This window comes from Homalodisca vitripennis, chromosome 7 (genome assembly GCF_021130785.1).
Source record: "Homalodisca vitripennis isolate AUS2020 chromosome 7, UT_GWSS_2.1, whole genome shotgun sequence".
Classification (NCBI taxonomy): Eukaryota; Metazoa; Arthropoda; class Insecta; order Hemiptera; family Cicadellidae; genus Homalodisca; species Homalodisca vitripennis.
This window is the reverse complement of record NC_060213.1, coordinates 30,298,218-30,324,663: the sequence shown is the minus strand read 5'-3', so window position 1 is coordinate 30,324,663 and position 26,446 is coordinate 30,298,218. Positions and strand designations below refer to the sequence as shown.

The 26,446-nt window shown below is 33.8% G+C and overlaps 1 protein-coding gene across 1 annotated transcript in view; it reads left to right on the top strand.

Moving 5' to 3' along the window:
- LOC124365792 (neuroligin-4, Y-linked-like) overlaps nucleotides 1–26,446 on the top strand; it is a 113,936-nt gene that overhangs the window by 70,521 nt on the left and 16,969 nt on the right. The window contains 2 exon segments of the mRNA XM_046821813.1: nucleotides 20,699–20,876; nucleotides 24,315–24,674. Coding sequence (XP_046677769.1) covers nucleotides 20,810–20,876; nucleotides 24,315–24,674 — 427 coding nt within the window. The 5' untranslated portion in view covers nucleotides 20,699–20,809.

Sequence of the window (26,446 nt, the reverse complement as noted above, 5' to 3'; positions counted from 1 at the left end):
TGCGTTGTTTCAATTACAACTTCCGGCCACTCCACAAGTGCAGTGCAGCCGTAATGGGACACTGCACATGGTGGTAATGTGACCCTTGTACAGTATAAACTTGACTTTCTTGTCCCGAGTGTCCTTGTTTACTCTGCTACCGCTGTTACTTGGGGTGTTTCATTTACAACTTCCGACCACTCCACAAGTACGGTGCAACAGTAATGGGACACTGCAGATGGTGGTAATGTGACCCTTGTACAGTATAAACTTGACTTTCTTGTCCCAAGTGCTCTTGTTTACTCCGCTACCGCTGTTACTTGGGGTGTTTCAATTACAACTTCCGACCACTCCACAAGTACGGTGCAACAGTAATGGGACACTGCAGATGGTGGTAATGTGACCCTTGTACAGTATAAACTTGAATTTCTTGTCCCAAGTGCTCTTGTTTACTCCACTACCGCTGTTACTTGCGGTGTTTCAATTACAACTTCCGGCAGCTCGGATTAATTTGCGTTGGAAATTATATCCCCGTGCGAGAAACCCAATTAAAGCTGGCTGAAATTATATTTGTCAAATCGTGTCGGTGAAATGTACCTTTCTTACAAAGTGAGGTACAATTTTACAAACTTTTGTTTTCTACGCTAGGCGTAGTTTATTTAGTAATTCTACGCGAGTACTATAGAAATCAATTCCATTCAGAATTGTTTACTGACCTTCTAGGAGTTGAACCCGTTACTCTTGGGTTATAAAACCGCAATCTAAATTGGTTTTTTTTTCATTGTCCATGTTAGCAATAATGTTCCTATCGCACTATGTTGACCGCACTATCGCTAAACTGGTAGATTTTGAGTGGGTAAACTTGGGACTGGAGTTTGTCCAAGTTATTCATTATGTCAGCCTCTATGCAAATCTGTATAAGCTGAAAAATGCATATTATGTCTAGGTAAGTACGACCTGATTAAATATTCTCTTATACTACTGATAAAAGACGCACAGGTAAGGTAATATTGACATATACTTGACGTGTTTGCGTAACAGTATTTGTATGGTGATGCCTTATAAGTGGAAATACTTTAAAAGCTATTAATTTTATATTATCAAAGCAGAGTTAACGTAAAAAGAAATGAATATGACTTTTATTTCCTCACAACTAATGTGAGGAATTAAAACCATTTTCCCCTTAAACTTTGAGTGTTGCAAAAGCGGCACCAATCAAGCTATTTTTAAATTCGCACATAAGAGGCTTAGTCTGCTTAAAACGATTTGTGGACAATTTTTTGTGGAATTTTTCCTACATTATTAGTGTCCATAATATTAGATATACAAATCTCTCAGGGCTAATAAGACTGGAGACGCACATACAAGGGCGGACGGAGACTTGAGTGTACGCGATGGATTGGGATCCAATTTTAGCTATCCTGTTTACGATATCCTTCCGCCCATATTGTATTTGACGATGTTTGCCAGCTTCTATCGCATCATCCTGCTCCTTCATATCCGTTTAGCATAGCTATCCTTCTATCGGCGGTTTCCTTATTTCCTTCAATGACAGAGATTCCATTTCTTATTTCCTGTAAATTGTATTTTAAAATTACTTCCTCTATGAAAGCCTGCACAAAAATTTGGAAGACAAGTGTTAATATTCACACAGTTTGTCTGTGTAAATGCATATAGTTATAAAAGCAGATATTATAGGCCAATGAGCGGTCTACCCTTTTAACCCTAAAATAAATAGAATCATTCCACGTACCTAGAGGACCAAATAACCAAGTCTTAGTCTCTAGGCCCATTATATCAAGATTTATCTCACTGAAGGCTTGGCTTTTGACCTTTCAACCTCAACATAAATAGAGTTCTTCCTTGAGAGAAGTATATTTATTTTGAGAACTTCTATTCCTGATAATACCTCTTTCAAGAAGAACCTATGTACCAAATGTGAATACTCTAGGACCATTATATCACAGACGGAAAAATAGATCGCCAATTACATAACGGCAAGTCTGTAATAAACACCTGCCTGGGAACATAATGCAACATTAAGAAGGACTTTTCTGGTCCTAAATATGTAATGAAATAACTAAGTTAAAAATAAGTAACTCCAAATTAAAATGTCTTTAAGATGTTTTAATTAAAGAATAAAAACTTAAATAATGCCAATAATATATCATTAGATAAAATTATATTGAAGTATTATACTAAGCGAAAAAGCACCATGGTGTTTGGGATTGTTTTTCGTTTACAACAACACAAAAACTTCTTCGGTATAACTTGTGTTCTTAATGAACCAATTATCATAAAAAATTAGATACCAAGCCATTCTGAGGGAGAGTTTGCCTTTGGCAGATGTAACAGTAAACGTAAAAATAAGTCGCATGCCATGCCGTAATAATAATTATTTAATCGATCTTAAATCTCCTCAACGTGCTTTCATTCCAGTTCGTTGATATTAACATTGCATGCGACTCCAGGACGCCTAATATTCCAGTTTATGATGTTAAGTTAATGCAGTCATGCTATCAACTAAGTATGAATCAAATAAGTTTAAAGTTTTAAGTCTAATTTTATCATGAACAGTTGGTAAAAGTAACTACTCCTTTAAAATTAATCTTGAGAGAGCGAAAGGTTAATAATGTACAGGATTTATCTCGAAATACTAAGGATATGTGAAACAAAACTGTTTAGCTCTGTTTATTTTTAAAATTAGATTTTTGTTTGTATGAATGAATAATAATATCTCTATATGGATATTCAAAGATTTTGGACTGTTGTAGTTTTAGAAATATGTGCAAAATTTACCTTGTTCAAGGGGTTTTGTTTATCGAGGCCTTAAAATATTGAACTGAGTCAACTTATTTGAAAAGTGTTTAGTTACCTCAGCTCTTAATTGCTTATTCATGGCCAGATATACAGAGTGAATCAGAAATATGGTAAAATATTTTAAGACGTGATTTTAGAGCTAAAATAAAAAAAGATGGCCGAGGTGGACCAGTTTCATAGCCAGCAAGATCACCGGACTTAAATCCTTTGGACCTTTACCTTTGGGAACATTTAAAAACATTAGTTTACTCTTCCCCAATAGATACCATTGAAGAACTCCGATTAAACATTTCTAATGGAATAGAAACCATTAAGCAGACACCTGGAGTTTTTGAACGTGTCCGAAACTCGATGAGAAGACGTCTGAACGCGTGCATTTTGAATAACGGAGGTCATTTTGAGCATCATCTTTAATCTTCCTGTGAGACTTAAAGCGATTAGCTACTCATTCCTTATTATAAAAGCAGCAAAAGTTTGCTGTGTAGTTTAATACGTGAGGAATCAATTTCATAACTTTTTTACACATTTAGTTACCTTTGCTTATTATGGTTGTTTTCATAATTAAATTCTCTGCAATCTGTATTAGGAAAAACAATTTGTTTATTGTTCATTTAACAATGTAATTGCACATCAAACATTTAAGACGGTATTTTTGTTATTAGAGTTTTGGCAAATGTGATATATAGTATATTTTGTACTGTTTCTCAAAAAATGTTTACACTACAACCTCTAGAGTGGTTTTATTTGATTTTTCAGGTGATTTTCCTTATAAATCCACCTTATTTGAGTTAAAAGGTAATGACAAAATATTTCAGATTCACTTAATTTCATCAGGTGAACTGAAAACAAAGCAGAATCTTTCGCCAAAAATTACTCAATAATGGAGCGTTTCCGGACCCACTTTTATATAACATTTTATTCTTATATTTAGCTGTACAATCACGTCTTAAAATATTTTACCATATCTCTGACTCATCCTGTATAAACTATTACCGTTTTGAATTATGAATTGTTCCTAATTCAAATACAAAAAACCTGAGTACGAATAGCGTTAAGAGTCTGTGGTAATTAGTCTTCACACAAATTAATAATTGAATTTATCCAGAGTCAATGACTGTAAAAAGAGTTTAGACTAGCACAAGGTATAGGAGCAATCTATTTTTATTTAAGTAAATATCATATCTGTATATATTATGTTACAGTTGTATTACAAAAACCGGTTAATGATGTAAATGTAATGATGTCATGAACAACTCTGTGAAGTAAAACCATGGATTTATAAAACTCAAATTCAACTGTTGCTCAAACCGAATTATTCTATGTTGACGAAATATCCCTCAAGGAAATATGTGAAAGACTTCGATGAGATCTGACAGAAAGAACGACAGACAATAATACGGTAAAAGCATTTTTACAACCCCAAACAAACAAAAAAGAAATGTAGTTAGCCTACTAAGTGATGGGTTTCAAAACACTCAGCCAAGTTCTATGGTTGGACATGTAATATCATTGAACTAATCTTTCACTAAGTAAAAATAAATTGTATGCAAAGTGTAAAGTTTACAGTTGAAAGCTTATAGAGCTATCTTATCACTTTGCGATAATTAGGGATTAATTTTTGAATACGAAAAATAAACTTTAAATAAATAGCGTATGTATTGTAATAGTTAGACTACATGTGTCAATGTGTCACATTTTCAAGTTTTTTTTAAGGATTAATGCTTAGAATTTAAAATCTATAAGTAGGTTCGTTTTCTATATATCGTGTGTACAGACAAAGTGACATACGGAAATGAAATGCTTATAACAATTCGAGTCATAGGCTTTGCTCATCCATCATCGTAGTGACTTTAAAACTCTTGTGAGTGACTTTTATCTTCCTGAATTGGAGTTAAAAATTGTGCTGCGAATAATCATAACCATGGATTTCTAACGTGTGCTAAACATATGATAAAACTGCATCCTAAGAAGAAAATTAAAATCATATTTACCACCTAAAGCGTACTCTTTACCTTTAGACATTTTTATGAGTTATTTGAGTCAAATTATATTAGTACATTTGTATTTGCCCCCACCCTGGCACTCACATAGGTATTTCGTAAATAGACCTCCACCAGGGCTCCAGGTGTTCCCTTCTCGTCCATTTATTTAAGAAAAGTAACTGTAAGTAAATAAATTATATTCTGTTAGAGTAAATACCAAAATTCATCCGAAGTTGTGATTGTAATATGGCACAAGTTGAATTGCTATGAACCATGAAACGGGATGGACATTCGAGTGAATGATCACATGTAAGTAAGTTAATAGACCTGTTTCACAAGAATGACGTGTAAGTGTGTCTTTTATAGAATGTATTGTGTGAAGGGCAAGGATCAGAAAAGTTTGACAGGCACCACGTTTTATAAAGAACCGGTAAACGTAACAATTGTCTGGACTCGGTGTGCGGTGTTGGACAACGGCAATATATTGTGATGGGGGGGGGGGGGTTGGAGAATCGGAATATATTATTTGGGTTCTCCTTCTTGTGAAGTCCATTTTACGCTATTTTGTCACTCAATCAACTGGACAGTTTCTTTGATGCGGAAATGCCACATTTTTTGGTAATAAAGTAACAACATATTTAGCAATACTAATCAAATTTATATAATATTATTTACACAGCATTTAATTATCTATCTGATATTTTTATTCTTCTGAGATGAAAGCTATCACTGCATTTAATTCTATAAGATTTCCAGCGTTGTTTTTGGAGGGACATAATATTAAGTTTTGGTAAGGATGAGCTATGAGGTCACCTCCTACCAAGATTAATTTGCTACAACCATTGTGAGAAGATATAGTAGACAATATCTCTGCCATTGATAACATATGGTTCTATATATTTAAGCGACTTCTAATCAAAGGCAAAGACCGATTGAATCCTACGTTAAGGCGAACGAACCACTGAACGAATTTATATATAGTATATATATATATATAGTTATATTAAAAAATTTACAAAATTTTGTTGCTGTGTTGTTATTTTTTATTATACCTTTTTGAAAACGGTAAAAGCCGAAATATTAAAGCAACTTTATATCAAGAAGTCTAATATTGATATAGTAGAGCAATTCTGCTTTTTATACACCCGAAGTGAATATATATATATATATATATATATATATATATATATATATATATATATATATATATATTAGAAACTATTTTGTTTTCGAGACACGTTGTGATAGACAGGCAGACATTTTTCCAGCTATACGAATGATAGGCTTCACTACTGCTCAGCCAATTTTTAACTAGGTATTTTTTTATTTCACGGGTAATTGTTTTAGATGAATCAATCAGGTTTTGTCTCTCAAACTGTTATTGCTTTTACTAAAAGTGATTTTATTGGAGGAAAAGTAATTTCCCATTGATTTCCTTTTCTTAACTTTTCTTCCAGATTTTTGTGCCGGCTTTCACGGAAGAATTAATTTTGAAATAAAACTCACAGGAAATAAGAAATAGAAGCTGTCTAATTGAATGATATAACGAAACCGCCAATAGAGGGGTGACTATGCTAAAATGATATGAAGGAGCAGGATAATGCGAAAGAAGCTGGCAAACATCGTCAAATACAATATGGGTGGAAGGATATCGTAAACAGGGTAGCTAAAATTGGATCCGAATCCCTCGCGTACACTCACGTTTCCGTCCGCTCTTGTATATGCGTCTCCAGTCTTATTATCCCTCCATAAGATTTTTAGATCTAATACTATGGACACTAATAACGTAAGAAACATTCTACGAAATTGTTCACAAATCTTTTAATGCATAGTAAGCCTCTTATTTGGGGATTTCAAAATTGAAAACTGACTTTATTGGAGCCGCTTTTGCAACACTCAAAGTTTAATGTGAAAAATCGTGACCTAAATTAGTCGTGAGGAAGCCTTTAAAGTATTTGCACTGATAAGGCATCACCATACAATTACTGCTACGCAAAAACTTCATACATATGTCAATATTACCTTACATGTGCGACTTTTACTTACAGTATGCGAATATTTAATAAGGTAATACTTACCTAGACATAATATGCATTCAGCAAATTCTTCAAAACGTGCGATCAATATTTACTATATTAAGCACATTATTACTAAAAAAAGAATGTGGAAAATTAAAAACACCAATGTGGGTTATGGTTTCCTAACTCACGTATCACGGATTCGACTCCCGAGAACCTTAATAGAAAATCTAAATGGATTTCTGTAGCATACACGTTAAAAGTTTAGAATTATTGATTAATCTAACCCTAGCATAAAAAGCCCGCGCTTGTAAGAAAGATATTATTCACCGCGTGCCTCAACCCCTAATCAATACAGTGTGAACCATCATCTTAATATTGGCATTAACATCGCGATAGGTTGTTAGTTCTAACGTGATTAAATTAGATTTGAAAACTAAACCTTCTGTTAACACAAAATGACGCAAACATAATTTTAGTCAGCGTTAATTGGGTCTCTCGCACAGAAATATAATTTCCTACGCAAAATTAATCCGAGCGCCCGGAAGTTGTAATTGAAGCACCGCAACTAACAGCGGCAGCAGAGTAAACAAGGGCACTTGGAGCAGGCAGGTCAAGTTTATATTGTACAAGGGCTACATTAACACTATCTGCAGTGTGCCATTACGGTTGCACCACACTTGTGGAGTGGTCGGAAGTTGTAATTGAAACACCGCAACTAACAGCGTTAGCGAAGTAAACAAAGGCACTTGGAACAGGCAGGTAAAGTTTATATTGTACAAGAGCCACATTAACACCATCTCCAGTGTGCCATTACGGCTGCATCACACTTGTGGAGTGGTCGGAAGTTGTAATTGAAACACCGCAACTAACAGAGGTAGCGAAGTAAAAAAGGGCACTTGGAACAGGCAGGTCAAGTTTATATTGTACAAGGGCCACATTAACACCATCTGCAGTGTCCCATTACGGCTGCACCGCTCTTGTGGAGTGGCCGGAACATTTTAATTTTAGGGATATTCCAGTTGCCAGCGCCTTTAGGTTTATTTAATAAATTTTTAAGGGCCTAACCAAGCCTATCTGTTTTTATCTGTAAAATAGCTCTTGACAGAAAGATCAAATTAGAGTTGAAACTTGGCACGTGGATTTATCTTGGTCTAAAAAAGCCGTATTGGATTTTGTTTTATCAAAAGGTCAAAGAGCAGTCCACCTGTGCAATAATTGTTACGTTACGTTCTGTGTTATGTTTTGATACACTTTTGTGTCTTTATTACCTTGTGATTATAATTAAAGAGCACATCATTTGGTACTGCAACGTGATAAATGTTCTAATTTTAATAATAAATAAGATTTAATATTAAAATATTTTTAACACTGTGCAAGCCTTGGTGTAATCTTACCCACTATAGTTTATATTACTATATTACTTTATGGAGTTACTACAATGGAGGATCCAGAGGGAGTTGATATGGTACGAACATGCACAATCTTATTTTTACAAGAAAACGGATCACACGAAAGGAATATAGGCTAGTAATAATAGTCAAACAATTATGCTAAGTGATTAAGAGATTCTCACGAAGATGACAGATATTCAAACGATAAACACTAACCAAATTTGTAGGTCGCCAAAACAAGACCATTAACTGTTCCAAGCTGTAAGAAAGAGTCACAGACGTGACCGACATTTTAGTCGGTTATTTTATATCGGTGAGTGGATTACTATTGGTAAAGTGGTGAAGTGGAGACTTCAGTTTATATGGTGGACAATAATGCTGCAACAAATCTAAAACAACAATAATAAAAGAGAAAACGTTATATGAAGGTTTCCTTTAGTTACAGAAGTTACATTGGGAGGGGAATTCTAGCATTCACTGATTGGCGTTATTGAGTTGCAGGTGTGTCTAATGCAATTGTTTATTTATAAGGGGAACATTTCCTCTTCGATAATAATATAATGGCATGTCTGTCAGAAAATAAAACAAACTAACCTTTATATTATCGCAAAAGTTTCTGTTTAGAATTGGACTGCAACAACACCCAACAGCATTATCTTTATTAATTAAATTTTTTGTAATCTGCGACAGAATTTATTCCAACATTATCGATGAATAATGAGATTTATGAAGGATTTACTTAGATTGCATATTAAATATGCCAGTAGCTACATGCTCACTATTATGAATACATATAGAAATTACGTTGTCACTCCGTTTTCTTTACTTGATCAACATTGATAAATCGATCGTGAGCGGCATTTTATTTTTATTTCTAACATGTTCTAAACGATATAACTAATTCTAAAAGTTTTAACACATTTAAGTATATGTATACTTATAAACCAACGGTACGTTATCAACTATATTGACTTGTACAGAGAGTGTATCTTGCAACAAATTATAATAATTATTAAAAATGTGATTAATACTTCAAATGTTTTACCAAAGATTAAACAATCAAAGTCATCAATACTAGTACACAATTATGTTTTATTGTTTTTCAGGTGTGCACTAGTGTTAGGTAACTTTTCTCTGTCGAGAGGTTCTTCATTTAAAGAAATAAATACAGTATAAGCAATAGATTCATGCTCATTGACTTCATCAGGACCACAACTGGATTCAAAGTACCTAATTAAACAAGTTGACCAACTAAACGAGGCAGTGTGAGCGTAGTTCTGTGTAGTTGTGTTAATGGCTTTAGTTTTTCTACTAGTTAAAGTAATTAAGTGCGAGTTTTAGGTAACGACTCAACTTACAAGAGGTGCTTTATGGGCTACTGCAAGAGGCGGTGTTAAAGTGTTTTATAGGTGTTTCTCGCCTCAACCTCGACCACTCTGGTTAAAAACATCCGTGCTTATTTCCCGACCGGTATAAAGATATTATGCTAGTTAAGTTAGTGCTCTATTAATTACGCGGATGACGTAAATAATTAGTGATACTGTCTTCCACTTTCTGAGAGATTGACATTTGCTTAGTAAATTGCATTGTAATGTTTTAATTGTACTCTATTGCTGATGGTACTGTGAGTATGACACGATAAAAATGTAAAAATATAATATTAAATGTCCTTGAACTTTACTCATTATATGTTATTATAATATGACGCATCCTTCATTTTTAAGTCATTTGAACCACGAGGAAGAATGGCCATTGGAGTGAACGATGGGTTGTAAAGATGTCAATAGACGTGTTTCAACAAGAATAACTTGTAAGGATGACTTTTATCGAATGTATTTTGAGGAGGACAAGGATCAAAGTTGTACAAAGATCCGGAAAGCGTAGCTATTGTTGTCTGGGCTTGGAGTGCGGTGGTGGACAACTGCAATATAATGCGAAGGAGAGGTTTGGCGATTCAAAATTTGTTATTTGAATCTCTCCTTCTTGTGAAGCTACATTTTGTTTGCTGAACAGATTCTCACATTATAATATATAGTTATGAAGCGGAAATACCAGTCACTGTTGATAATAACAAAATATTTAGTACTATCAAACGAATTTATATAACATTGTTTTGCACAGGATGTTCTTATGTTTAAGAGTAATTTTACTACTGATAATACTGCTATAAGGATTTCTCCGTGGCTTCCAGAGTAACGAGATATTAAGTGAATGGAATGAAATGAAAAATGTCTTTATTAGAGCCGAAGTTAGGACTATAAAGTCCTCTCTACCACCGAACCTTAAGTATGGGTAAATGTGAGCTATTAAGGCCACCTGCTGTCAATATTTATTTATTATAATCATCGTGAGAAGATATAGTGGACACCATTATTGTCATGGTAAAAGGATGGATATGTTTCAGTTTATACTAATCAAAAACAATGGACGATTGTTCTTTCGTTTAGGCTTCTAAAGAACTTAAGACGCGTTACCCATTTACAACCATCAACTTCTACTGTAGATGTGTCTTTATTAGAGGCGAAGTTAGGACTATAAAGTCCTCTCTACCACCGAACCTTAAGTATGGGTAAATGTGAGCTATTAAGGCCACCTGCTGTCAATATTTATTTATTACAATGATCGTGAGAAGATATTGTGGACGCCATATTGTCATGGTAAAAGGATGGATATGTTTCAGTTTATACTAATCAAAGACAATGGACGATTGTTCTTTCGTTTAGGCTTCTAAAGAACTTTAGAATTGTTTCCCATTTACAACCATCAACTTCTACTGTAGATTAGTAATATCGATAAAATTATCCCTTCGCCCAAAAATTAGTGATGTACTACTCCTAGGCATACATTGGATTACCTATATGTAAGTGACACATTGGATTTTGCTTTAACCATTTTAAATCCTGCTTGAAGTATCTGGCTAAGAAATAATTTTGGGTTCCACTCTTGAAAATTCTTGAAATAGTTCAAATTTTTAAACCTCGACATCTTCATAGCTTCTTTAAAGCAAATATTTAAGTATTTTTTATTAAGTCTTTAGTTTTGGTCTTCTTACTTGGAAATAGAAAAAATGTTCAGTAACAACCTATTTCAGTAGTTCTTGGATTCCGTAAATGCGACATTGTATGGCCTTTGATTGTACTGCGTAACTAATATAATCAAAGGTATGAGTACTTTGAACCACTGAAAAAATTATGTAAAGTTATTTACAAAGGAACTTCCTGGAAAAGATTATAATGATTTCATATTCAAACTCGCCAGATACTAAAAACCTGCTTTTATCTGGACATATGGTGAATTACGTATAAATTTGTGAGCAATACGAACTTTTCATAGGTCGAGGTAACTGAACCTGCGTTTATAAGCTTTAGTGAACACGCAGTATACGTCATTACGTTCAAAATCCTTCTTTTCAAAGATTCACAAAAGAGCTGTTTTATTTTTGTAACGTTATCTGTAGAAAAATGATTTCTTAAATTTTTTTACGATACATGTGAGTATGTTTTGATTGTATAAATTAATATAAAGTACTCGATAACCGTCCGGTAACTTTTTATCTGAACGACTTTATCTTCTTATAACTGTCTCGAAAAATGTTTTGACATCTAGCCTAGTTTTAAGCATTCCATATAATTTATATTTTAAAATGTGTAAGGTAGGAAAACGACATACCACATGTCGCATAACAATATTTTGGTGACGTGTATAGTTTAATTCTATAGCTCAGTCTATAGTTATTTAGGCTACAATTTGATTCAGTCACATGTTTACATGTCACATGACTTAACTCAGTTTGTAAAAAGATTTTAGTTCTCGATTTGTTCGTTGCTATCATCAGTTTGTTTTAAAGATATCGTGTAACAGAGAGACATATATAGATAAATTTAATTTTCCAGCCTTCGAATGGTTAGCTTTGCTAACGCTGAGCCACATATTATCTTAGTATTTTTAATTTAACAGATAATTGGTTATGATGCATCAACCAAGTTTCGTCTCTGTAACTGTTATTGTTTCAGCTGGAATCGATTTTATTTGAAAAATATAAATCTCCATATATCGGTTTCCTTTTTTTGAAATATTTCTCAGATGTTTGTGTCGGCTTACACAAAACAATGAAACTCAATAAAACTAGTAGAAGATAAAGGATGTTGGTTTAATAAAGAGAAGTAAGTGTTGTTCAGAAACTTTAGTCGTAGGAATGATCAATAATATCCCTAGATGATAAAACAGGAGGAACGGAAACTCACTCATTGAATTATATTAGGAAACCGCCAATAGAGGGGTAGCTGTGCTAAAAGGATATGAAGGAGCAGGATGATGCGATAGAAGCTGGCAAACATCGTCAAATACAATATGGGCGGAAGTATATCGTAAACAGGGTTGCTAAAATTGGATCCGAATCCCTCGCGTACACCCAAGTCTCCGTCCGCCCTCATACGTACGTCTCCATTTGTAAAATTCGAGATTTTTACATTCAATATTATGGATATTAAGGTTGTATTTCATAAATTTAACGAAATGTTGACAAAAATCTTTAAGCATAATAAAACCGTTATTGGTTATTTATGCTTAAATATATGTCTTCTATATTAAGAATTATTAATATTGAAGACACTATTTCAGCACCGAAATTTTAAGGGAGAAATGTAACCGATACTAGCCTGCAGAACATATTTTGTGTTTTTTTAGATGATTTAGTAGGTATGTCCTGAAGTGAAAAAATATAGTCCTAGTTTTTTAAGATAACTATGCCTTGATATGAAAAAATAAAGTTTTTAAAAGTTTATTTAAAAAAATATTTAAATCAGGCCCAATGAAAATGGTTGATGATTAAATATTGTTATTAACAGTGTATATTTAAAGGGCACATATGCAAATTCTAAAAATGACATGTGCTTAGTGGTTTATATCCAAGCTTTATAAATATAAATGGAATTTAATTTATTAAAACTAAATAATATAAATAAATTATTACTTTAAGATGCATTGAAAGTGCCTTCAGTTATTGGTGGGGTGGAAAATTTTTATATTTTCTTATTTTCTGAATATGAATCTAAACAAATTTAAAGTGCGTAACATGAGTTTAAAAGCTTACATATAGTATAAACGTACACCGGGAAAGCCAATTTTTGATTTTGAAATTTACGCTTGGCATCCATCCTGATGTGTTCCTTATGATTTCGTTAAGTGATTCACTTGTATATTATACATAACTATTTACACGTATTGCAACTTGGGCAATTTGCTTTGCATTTAAGCGAATTAGTGTCTGATTCGGTTATTGGAAAAAGTAAAATGTTTAACGTTTTTGAAAGTATTTTCCAGACAACTAGAATCCTCTACTATATACAACTGGCCAAGAAAGGTCTCAATAAAAAATAACCTATTGCAAATGTAAAGTATGATATTGCTTTCATACCATGGTACAATACTGTAGGCACAGACAGAGTTTCGTGTCATTTCAATCTCTTGCTGTAACTTTGTTATGTGTTTTAAAACTTAAGGCTACAATGCGTTTCAGTTGCAGTGGCGTAACTAGGACTTAATTTTGGAGGGGAGGGGTGAATTTGATTGAGGGGCCCACTACACCGGGAGATCGGAAAACTCCGATTAAATCTGAATTTGAATACACATTTTAATTAGTCCCAATTGATAGAACTACGAGTTAAAACTTAGCCTTAAACCCCCTAATTTATTTTTTAATAAATTAGTTAATTTTATACAATTTTCATTTTTAATTTCAGTGCTCTTCTCATAGATCCGCCAATCACTAGGTGTCTCCATACAAGTAATGTTACGCGAACATGTCATATATCGATAATACCCTAGGCCAATATTTGCGTACGTAATAAATAATATAAGAGAATATTAAATCAGATAATACGAATATATAATACTAATTATGCAGCCTAAATGAAATTAGAAAGAGCATAACAGAGAACTACACCATGAGGAGTCAATGTAGTACGACGAGAACTTAACCGTTAAAAATATCTATGTTAACGTAAATCTTAACTGACCTGGTTCATTAAAAGTCTCCATATTTAGTCATAGCGATGAGGTAAGGCTGTGGCTTTCCAATCCAGAAGTCACAGTTTCGATTCCCGAGAAGGTTAGTAAAAAATGTCAAATGGATTTGTACCGTCTTCTCATAAAACGTTTTGTATGATCATAAAAAGGTGCCTAGCATAACAAGAACCCCCTTTTGAATATGCAACTTCAATTGTCAGAACACTTTATGTATTCGTGTACCTCTCTCTCCTGATTATTATGGTCTGAACTATCAAACATTTTTATAGTTATATTAACACTACGATATATTCGGCTCTGATTTTATTACCATAGATTTGATTATAACTAAAACTACCATCAAAATAAGATTACATTAGTAAACTTTAATTTCAGCTAAGGTTTAATTGGGTCTCTCGCGTATAAATATAATTTCTAACTAATCCAATTATTCCGAGCGGCCGGAAGTTGCAACTGAAACAGTGGAGGCGGAGTAATCAAGGGCACACGGAACAAGCAGGTCAAGTTTATACTGTACTGTACAAGGTCCGTATTAACACCTCTCTGCAATGTCTCACTACGGCTGCACCGTACTTGTGGAGTGGTCGGGACATCTCAATATTCGGGATACTGCAGTCGTGAACGGATTGCCTGTGGCGTTAGGTTCACGTTAATACTTTTTCAGGACCCTACTAAGCCTTATTCAAACTTTTGATTGAAAGGTAGAGATACTTTATTTAAACTTGGTATTGCTTGACCAAAGAAGAAGTGTGTTGACTTCGGGTTCAAAATGTGGACGGGCAACCTCTCCGTCTGTCCGTTCTAAACTCTTGATAGAAAAGTCATAGAGACTTGAAACTTAACAAGTGGTTCCTCGTTGTCCAAGGAAAAGCCTTGTTTATTTTTTCAGTTAAAGGTTCAAAGGGCAGCCCGTCTGTGCGATAACTACGATAACTAACTCGTATTTCGTTACGTTTTGCAGTTTTTCTTTTCATATGCCATTGTCTTAGTTTATTATTACCAAGCATATTAATGGGCACTGTGATGTTATAGCTGTTCTTTCTTGAATGACAAACGAGTAAATCTCCTCTCAAAATTGTATTAGACTGTCTTATAATTTTACCGATTATTACAAAACATTGGTAAGAGTTAATCATACCCTTTATAGTTTCTTTTACAGTTTCATAATATTGAACGTATTCTCAACGATGCAGGATTGAAAGGGACCGGAACTATTAAGAATATACGCAGTATTATTTTACAAAATAACCTGCTACACTAAAGGAATATAGATTAGTACCAACAGTCAATAAAACGTCTAAAATATATTCCACAGGACTAACGTAGATGGCAGATATTCAAACGACAAGAAATAACTAAAATCGTAGGTCGACCAAACAAGGCCATCAACTGCTCGAAGCTGCAAAAAACGGAGTCGCAGATAAGACCGACATTTTTGTCGGTCATTTTGTGTCGGTGAGTGTATTACTATTAGTAGGCTAATGTGGTGAAATAAAGACTGTAGTTTATATGGGAAAGAATATCGCTGCAATAAGTCTAAAATTTGTATATGTTTATAGTAGAAGGAAATAGGAGCCTTCCTTGTGTCATTGAATCCAACAAATGTCAAATAAAATAATAAGGGACATTTTTAAGAAAATTGTTAAGAGTTGGTGGAAAATCCATTTCTTTGTTGCTTAGTTTAAGTATAATTTCGCAAAAAAGATTTACCTACCTCAACTGACAATCTGCTAGATAGTTTTTACCACTTTTTAAGAGACCCGCAATATCTTTGTTCATGTAGTTGTACTTTTTATGGTATCTCAGTTACTTTTATGGAAAAAATTTCTCCACTGACAATCATATAATGGTAAGTTCGTTAGAAAATAAAATAAATAATAACTCATTTTTGCACGAGTTTCTATAATGTTGATAAAATATTTAGTTGTCTGTAACAGCATTTATTCCAACCTTATTTATGAATAAGAAAATCAAGGTTTTATGTTTGTAGATTTTATAGAATATATGTCAATACCGTAGTTAATATTATCAATACATATCGAAATTTTGTTCTCAATATAAATATTTTTCTTCATTGATAAATCGAGCGAGAGCGACAAACTTTTTATTGTAAAAATCTTTTTAATTATAACATTTAGTCTATGAACCTAAAAAGGCCAAAACGCTAATCTATGTTTTATTATGTACAAACATCGAACAGTAGTTTTTCAAAATTATTGACTCGTACATTGTTTTTATTCCACAGTGAATTCTTTTAAAAATTATACAATTTAATTTAACGTTTAAACCTCTCCAATACAAGTATACATTTAAGCTTTTGAAATGTGCACTAGTATTAAGTAGTTTTCGCAGTGGAGTGATTGTTTGTTTAAATAAATACATACAATACAATAGGAACAATAAAATCATGCCCATTGACTTCATTAGGACCACAACTAGATTCAAAGTACCTAACTAAACAAGTTGACCAACTAAACGAGGCAGTGTGAGCGTAGTTCTGTGTAGTTGTGTTAATGGCTTTAGTTTTGCTACTAGTTAAAGTAATTAAGTGCGAGTTTTAGGTAACGACTCAACTTACAAGAGGTGCTTTATGGGCTACTGCAAGAGGCGGTGTTAAAGTGTTTTATAGGTGTTTCTCGCCTCAGCCTCGACCACTGTGGTTTTAAAACGTTTGTGCTAATTTCACGAACGATATAAAGACCCAATTCCAGCTAAGTTTGTGGTTTTTGAGTACTTAGAGGAAGTACATAATTCGTTATGCAATCTTCTCTTTCCGGAAACATTAAATTCTGCTTAGTAAATTAAATTTTAATGTTTTAATTGCACTTTATCGCTGATGGTAATGTAAGTATAGCATGATACAAGTGTTTAATAATATTAAATGACCTCGTAATACGTAATTAAATTTTCTAATAGTAATGTTTAATTTTCTATTTAATTACATATTAGGGTCCCCTCTATCCGTATCGCAAGTCAAGCCTCAGTGGTTATTGTTTATCAATCTTATTTTCCAAAAAACAATATATTAATCAAATTAATATAATTATTTCAAGATTTAAATTACAGTTTAATTTACTTTTTTAATATAAATTAGAAAAATGTATTTAGTCTTTCTAAGTCAAACTACATTCATAAACATTAAGTTATATCTTGATCTGTCATTTTGTAAGTAGGTCCAAAAAAGTTGTTGAAGATAAAATTGTAAATCTCAGCAATACTTGAGTTGTAACTCCGGTTGAATTGTCTTTTATTTGTATATAAGTTTAATGTTGTAAAGTAAGAAAAATGCCACTTTCTTTATAAAAAGTAATTTCTTTATATCATTTATTAAAAAAATTGAGGTACTTTGGGATTATACCGACCACACCAGTATGAAGAACACAAAAATAGAAATTTATAGAAACAAACATGATAGAACGAAAAAAACAACTCTTCAATTACAAAATTACAAACTTACAAGCATTTCCAGGTATTGTGATCGGTATTGTTGTCGCTGTTATCTTATCTTTCTCGAGAATCCTGATTACGGCAGGCCGCGCGGCATCACGTGATTTGCACGGTACATAATTGCCTTTCCATTTCAATTCAATTTATATTTCTGATTAGCCCCTCTAGAATTTGATATTTTACTGATAGGTACTATCTCGAGGGATGTTTTTCTTTCGTCGACATCAGCGCGGGGCAGCACCGAAGGTGCTGTCGAAGCCCGCGCTGATGGCCGGAGGCACTCGCATTTTGGGTGGCGGAATGTGATCAAGAATAAAAACAAGTTTTGAGTGTTTTTTTAATAAAGAGTTTAGTTTGGTAAATGTTTGTTTTTGTTAAATTTTTGTGTTTGGAGAAATGTAGAGGTAAAACACGAAAGTACAACAAAGCGATGCACCAGCTGAACGGGCGGCGAGGCTCTGCAATCACGTTATCTACTAGACGCTCGACTTTGACCTCTGTCTGAGGATGGGGAGGGGTTTGCGATAAGACAATTCCTGTTTTATACTGACGAAATAGTCTTCTACGCTAATCTAGTAATCAGTAGAAGCAAAATGTTAAATAACGATTCATGTCTGGGTGTGGTCGGTATAATCCCAAAGTACCAAAATTGAACATTAAAAATAATTTCCAAGCCACAAATTTACCTCCGCAAAATAGACCGAGAGAAGAAAGCTAACAAAAAATAGAACCTAATTTTCGTAAATTCTGAAGCGAAACGTACCCTATATAAGAAATTGACGTCGATGCGCTAAATTTAGGGTAAAATATTATCAAAGGTAAATGAGTAGAAAATGCAAAGTCTAATAGACTTATCAGAACGTTGCACTGTTAAGAACGAAGAGTACTATATGTAGTTATAAAATTAAAAGAGCAAATTTGTTGCAAAACTTACCACCTGTGTAATGAAGTTTATTTGACATCCATTAGTGAAACGAATTAGCGGAGAAAACATTGCAGTGAGTGAACATACATAACATAACATAATCAAGTTAAATGGAAGTGCGATTAAATTCAATTTTATCCCATGATGGACACATCAAATGTACACATGTAAGAAGATTATGATTAATAGGATGAGTGTAGATGTATAAAACACCAATCCAAAACATTAAAATCAGTGGTGCAATCGATATTTTACTGGCAAAATTATTTTTTATTTGGAATTTTACTTGCTTAAAAAAACCATTGAATCAGAATAATGAGTTTTTTGCCAGAAAGGTTTTTGTGACCATATTTCATTGTTAGTACTAATTTTGCTGTAACGTTATTATCTTTTTATATTTAAGCGCAAACATACCAATACATCGATCAAATACAAAAGAATCTCTTCTGATTTCTTTATTAGGAATGAAAGGCTTATAACATACAAACTTTGGGATATTTTGTAATCAGGCTCAAATAAAAATAACAAAAGAGAAGAACAAAAGTTACATTTTTACAGTGTATCCACGATTTAAAGATTCAGGGAGTGACATGTTTTCGTTCTTTCAAGACTCAAGGAAAATCTACTTTTTAACATTAAATATGGATTCAGAAATTAGAATTTTTAATAACGGTTTTGAACTCATTTTTGTCAAAAATAAATTCGTATAATTTACTCTACTAATTTTGTATATATATACTACAAAGGGCTTAGATCCTACTCTTTAATGATTTTCTTCGGGCCCTATTGTAAGATATCACATAATTCTGCTTTAAATGCCTACCACTCCTTGTGGAATATTCAAGTACATTTTATATTATTTCTTTCTTCAGAAATTGTATCTTTACACAGTGCGACTAAAATTTTCCAGAAACAATTCAAGTGAACACAATAGCACTCTAAAAAGCAAATAATAGTATCTTCCTTAACTTTTAAGATTACGGTATATGAATATTATAGTACAACAAAGAAGAAAACTGTCAAATAAACTGGTATAAATACATATGTATGTGCTGTTTTAGTCACATATAAGAGTTTTCAGTTTTTTTACTCAATAATCAGTAATTTTTTACAAATGGCTGAAATTCTTTTAGATTAATGTTTGCTAAATGTTGAAGTAAACACGTTTTCGTGCTTGTCTGCTTATGTGAATAAGATCATATAACATATTGTTATAATTATATTGTTCAATACCTTTTGGTACATACAAAACTTATTAGCGAATAAATACCTTTAAAAGCTATTCGAAATTAAATCGAGTTAAGTGGGAGTTGTATTCGGCAAGACTTAATTAAGGTCATTGTATGAAGCTTTGAATATATCAATCTCCTCCGACCAACCCTACAGGGATCTACCTTCACCAATCTTTCATTGGTTGATGGTATTAAGATATCAATCAGTACTATGAAGACCTTGCAAATGACACTACGAGAGCTTCGATTTTGAAATTTTCCATTTCTCATTCAATCTATCATTTTCAGTTCTATAAAATTACATTCCTGCCTGCATGACCGTTGATTATTACAATGATACTGACCTTATTATTGTTTTCTCTCACGTCCAAAGCGGTTAGTGAAGGTAGGTACGTATTAGGGACTAGCCCTCACACTTGGTCGCAGTAAAGTAACTGCCGCACCGCCATGTTCAACAATAACGTAGCCAGGAAAAAAGTAGGGGGGGGGGGAGATCAAGACAACTGATATTTTCCCAAAGTGGACAGAAAGTAAAGGCACCATTTTGTTCCTTAAAAAAATTCTTGACCCGTATCTGTGTTGAGGACGATCTTTCAGCAGTACATGTCAGTAATACTGAAGTTATTTAAATAATAATAATCATTTATAAAACAATTATTGAAAATTGAGGGGGTCCGGACCCCTTGAACTCCCTCGCCGGCTAAGTTCCTGATGCTTGGTGTTGGTTTTATGAACCAACATACGACATATATAATGAGGCTATCGGATTCAGACTTCCAACAACTCACATACGGGTATTGTGAAGACATTTTTACCTTGTTCTTGGTTAACTATATCTGTAAGCATTAAACACCTACATGGTTCTATGTTACAGATGTGGGTGAGACAGAGGCGGAAGCTGGCGGGCTGTGATGCACCACGCGCCGCCCCCAGAGCCACCCCCGCCCCCGCCTCTCTGCCGTGAGCACCGCCGACATGAGCCGCCATGGTGAGGAGTGAGCGGCTGCTGTGGCTGCCCGTCCTTCTGCTCCTAGTCGACTCCTGCACCGGAGGTATTATTTCTATAAGTAACAGTGTGGGAACTCCTAAGAAAACCCTTCAAGACCTATAAAGGGAAAGTCAAAGTTAACTTGCATATCTTTTGTAGATCTCCTGAGGGACTTACATCTGCTAAAGGTTCTACACAGACATGCTAAAGATCTGACACATAACCTGCTAAAGATTCTACACATACTTCTTGAAGATCTTACACACAACCCTGATAAAGATCTACCACAGACCTGCTAAAGATCTTACACATACTTGCTAGGGGTCTTACGCTTATATGCTAAAAGTCTTACAAAGACCAGCTAAAGATTTTACACATATCTGCTGAAGGTTCTACACATACCTCATAAAGGTCTTATACAGACCTGTTAAAGATCTTACGCAGACCTCCTAAAGACCGTACACAGGTCTGCTAAAGGTCTGAGCAGACCTCCTTAAACGATCTTACACAGACATACTAAAGACCGTACGTATCTGCTAAGAGTCTTACTCAGAGTGTAATAGCCAGATTATCCTTGGACTCTTGATCATGAAGTTCGTTTAAAAGTGGTTACTCTTACAGGATGTAAACATTACCTTTAAGTGGGAAGTAGTGCGATCAGTATTCAATGAGTTAATTTATTTTGAGATTTACAGTAATCAGCCTTTAAGAAAACTCCGCTAAGATGAAATTTAAACGAACATATAAGATGTTTATATAAATAAAATACTGAGGAAACTAAATTTTTTTTACAAATAAAAAATGTCATGAATGTCACATAAGCGATTCTATCATTAATAATTGACACATTTACAGCAAAATTTCATATCCTTCTCATTAGCTGTTTTCTGTCGATCTGATTACAATGTTCACAGTTCTATGCGTATTGACTTAAATCAGTTTCAATTTTCTTTTAGAGAATGTATCTAAATGGTATGTACATAAATACTTTATTAAAAATCGATAAAAATTAACACAGACAAACTACAATTACTCTAACTTAATTAACAGAATTAGGTAGAAATTAAAGTTAATATTATTACTCTATATAGAGAACTGTAACGCTTAGTTAAGGCAGTTAAAGTACTATAAAGAAAGCTGTGAATATCAGAGGTTCAGGAACAGAATATAGAAGGGGTTAAATGGTACCATCTAAATAAATTAGAAAATATGATGTTGGGTAGGAAGAAAAGAAATATATTTTCAGGATGATTTCATTAAAATTTACACAATCGTTTTATTGGCGGTTTTTTTTAGAGTAAGTGGTGTAGCTAGTAAAACATGCAATGGTCGTTAGTATCATTCGGAAAATATAAAACAGAACAATTAAACGTAGGATTGTCTCATTTAAACAGTTTATTATAGCTCAGCGACGGTCAGGCCTCATACTATTATTGACATGATTTAGCACAACACTAACGAATCCTGTTGGATAATCCTAGTTACGTATCGCAATGAGATGTATAAGTTCAGATTTATTTTTTGCTAATCATTCTGTGAGTCGTCTAATTAAAATGTACTTAATAAGATAACAATTTTGATAGTTGTTAAATTGACAGGTTATATTTATATTGCAATCCTGAACGCATGCTCTCTGCATTGAATAGCAAATTAAAAATTATAAAGGGCTGAGTCCACAATAAGTCTTAGGTTCACTGGCCCATGAAAGCAATTGGTGTGGAAAATACAATACGTTATAACATACGGGTTTGGGTTCTGAGTATGTTTTTCAGGTCGGGTCAATAAAATTGCGTTTATATGACATAGATGATTCGTAGGAATTGGAAATAATATCACTCAAATCAAGTGACCTCACTTGACTTGTCTTTCTCTTTGATGATCTTGAACCAGATAAGCAGATATGGAATTAATCTTCTTTGTGGGTTTCCATAAATTGATAATCATATCGTTTTAAAGAAATATTGACTAATTTATTGATTTATTTGACTAATTTGTTATCAAAGTCTATCACTTTAAGGATTCGAAAATGTTTATATCCGTCTGTCTGTCTGTCTATCTGTCTGCAAGATATCTCGAAGTGAACTCACCTGAAGACTTGACATTTTTCATGAAGTTTCTTTTTTATGGGCAACACCAAGTTCGATGATGGCGTGTGCCACTCCATGAAATCTGGTTTAGCATTAGTAAACATTTGTATATTGGTCTTATGCGTAACTGTGATAGCAATGAAAAAATCACAGAATAAAATTTTGTTGTCAATAAACTAAGTAGAATCATATGAGATTGTAACATGCGACATACTGTAGTAAAATATATACCGTTAACTAACCCAACACATAGAACACCATCTTTTGTTGACTTAATGTGTAGACTTTTATCATTTAACCACTGCTACGAAAACTAACAACGAAAAAAATGTGAATTTATCATTTGGAAAAATATGTTGAACTAGATACAAATTTGCGTGCAACTTCATTTGCTGATGCGTCATTGAAGCTCATCACGCAGTAGACTAACACAATTACTATTTTTTCTGCCTTGTAAATATACATATTTATTTTCTTCATGATTGCCCATCTGTTTGTAGAACATGTTAACCATGAAGATTAAAATGAGTTATATACTTAAAATCTTGCACGTAATTTTGTGTACTGCCTTGTTAAATTGCATGTACCATTGATTGCATTATAACAATAATACTTACTTTATTTCGTTGAAGAATCTTGAAAGGACTTCAGTAGTACATTTATTATTTTATTTCAGTACTAATGTGAGTTTACACAATGAAACACCACTTGGTCTAAATAAAGCACATTATGTGACTCTCAGGCATGTTGAAATCGTTGTTAATTTCTCACGATTTATATAATTTATTGTAAGTTGCAGTAAAAATTTAAAGAAGCATAAAAATTTAAGGAAATATCTTAAAATTATAATATTTGGTTTTGTTTATTTTTATAAAATTTTTCAAATACCAAGCATTTTAAATTTTAATATGAAACATGCGTCATGAATGTACTTAATTAATTTTATGATTTTGTTGGATGAAATTCAAATTAATTGACTATTTGGCAATACTTGAGCTTATTTAATTGATACGCACGTTTTCAAAATATATTTCTGAGCGCCATATAATAGATGGAATTAGAGCATTGATTATTTTTAAACTGTGGTTTTCCGCACTTAATAGGCATTAATGTAAACCAATTTATGTTGAAGTATAAAGTACAAGTTTTACAAGAATAGAAGATATGGTTAACGTTAAAACACTTTACTCCCAGTAACGTAAATAACTATTACCATATCTCTGATCTCTTCCACTGACTTAGGATACTACAACACAGTGGTTCGCTTTTCCGGAATCAAATAATTCTCATCATGAATTTAAAGGAAGCATTGTATGTTTTCAAACTCGCTATCCAAGAAATGAATTGAGTTTCTATTTTCAAAGTCAGGGAGAGCTTTTTTTGCTAGACGTCTATTAAAGAATCCTCCTTTTTAGGAAACACTCTGACCAGGATCGTACAAACGCGGTACGGCAAGCTCCAAGGATTCGTGAGGACCATGAACCCTGCTCGAAGCCTGAAGCCAATAGAGGTGTTCCTGGGGGTGCCGTACGCGACACCGCCCGTAGGCTCCAACAGGTTCGCCCCTACCCGCGCCGCGATGCCCTGGGACGGCGTTCGACTCTCCACGACGCCCGGACCGGCCTGCCCCCAGCGTCTCCCCGACCTCACTAATGAGACGGCAGCCCTGGAGAGGATGCCCCGCGGTCGTTTGGACTCCCTGAAGAGACTGATACCCCTCCTGGGGAACCAGAGTGAGGATTGCCTCTACCTCAATATATTTGCCCCTATACAAGGTAATTATCTCAGAAAATGGAATTTAAAGGCTTCACCGGAAGAATGTCACTGATGTTTTTCTGGCTTATGGTAGACTAAAGCCTCTATCAATGATTAAACTTAATTTCAAAGGAATGTTTCTATACGTTACCCCCATATAGTAATAAATTAATATTTCTATTGTTTACTATCATACAAAAAATAAAAATACAAGGAAGAAACTGATAATTATATATATATATATATATATATATATATTTTTATTCTTAATGCAAAATATTGCAAATCAAAGAAACTTACTTTTCGTAGAAACAAATTGAGCTAAGGATGTACAGTTATGATATGCGGTGGCCACTTGGAAATTACGACCATTTCAAACATGAAGGGTAGTGGTTTTAAAAAGTATAACATAATAATTATGATAGTTTGCTACAATAAAACTATTTATTTTTGTTATATAACGATGACAATGTTCTTGAATCGTATTATCATTTAGTTTTTCTACGACCTAATAAGATTGAAATAAAAATGAACGCTTCATCACTCAAAGATTTTTCTTTAATTGATACGAATATTTAAATGTACGGTTAGGTGTGCAAACACAACTAACACGATGTTGAGTAAAATACTGAAGGGCATTACAATATTATTTTGTAATATGATTCCATTAATACTAAATTACGTATTTTTAATTTTTTTAAACCTAACGTTTGAGTGTTTTACTGCATTATGCTTACTTTTTAGAGGTAAAGTACTCTGGCTGATTTAAGAAAGGCTTTTTACTGCGTCTCGCATAAACTCCTATTAAAATAACTGGGCAGATCTGGAATCAGTGGCAGGGTACATCTTAGAAAGTCCTACCTCTAGAATAGAATGCAGGTTCTCACAGTGGGAGGAGTAAACATCTTCACCTCTACCTGTGAAGTATGGTGTTCCACAAAGATCAATATTAGGACCATTACTTTTTTCTCATCCTAATAAATGATCTAGGTCTGAGAGGGGGTTGTTTGCGGACGACTCTACATTTTTTTCGCAGGGGTAAGACACCAGAAGAATCTATTAGCCTTGCGAATGCTGTCTTTGAAGAGGCAGTGGACTGATTCTCTGCAAATAAGCTCTGCCTTAAAAAATAAAAACCCCAACTTATGATATGCAGCCTGAAACTAAATGTAGATACCAAAGTTTGCGTAAAAAAACTAGGCTTTACTCTAGATGCAAAGCTGACGTGGAGTGGCCACATCAATAATTCCTGCAAAAAGCTCGCGAGAATAACCTTCCTCTTAATATATCTTAGAAACATGCTATCTGAGATAAATTTGGTCACGATCTACTTTGCCTTGTTTGTTTAGTCAACTTAGATATGGACTGTTGCTCTGGGGTCACGCGGCGGGCTGTGGGGCTATGCTTCTTCCTCAGAAGAAAATACTCTGTATAATTTAAATCCGCCGATTATCTGGATCAATAAGCTCCAATTTTTCAGAGACAGGATCCAGACCTACATTATTTAGAGACTGGTTTATATAAGAGAGAACTTAGACTCTTTCCAATATAAAACGTACTCACACTAGTACGATCTGGTTTAATCAACAGGGACCTAATCTACTGCCGGCTTAGTAAGGCAAGAGACTGTTTCCCAGTGCTGGCACTCAGGATGTTTAAGAAAATGCTTGTGGCCGTTCAATGTTTGCAGAAAATTGCATATGAAGTCAAAATTAAATTATGGTTATTCTCCTAATCATTCTACTCTCTTGATGAGTGTTTTTGCTGTTAGGTGGAGGAAGGGACTCAACTC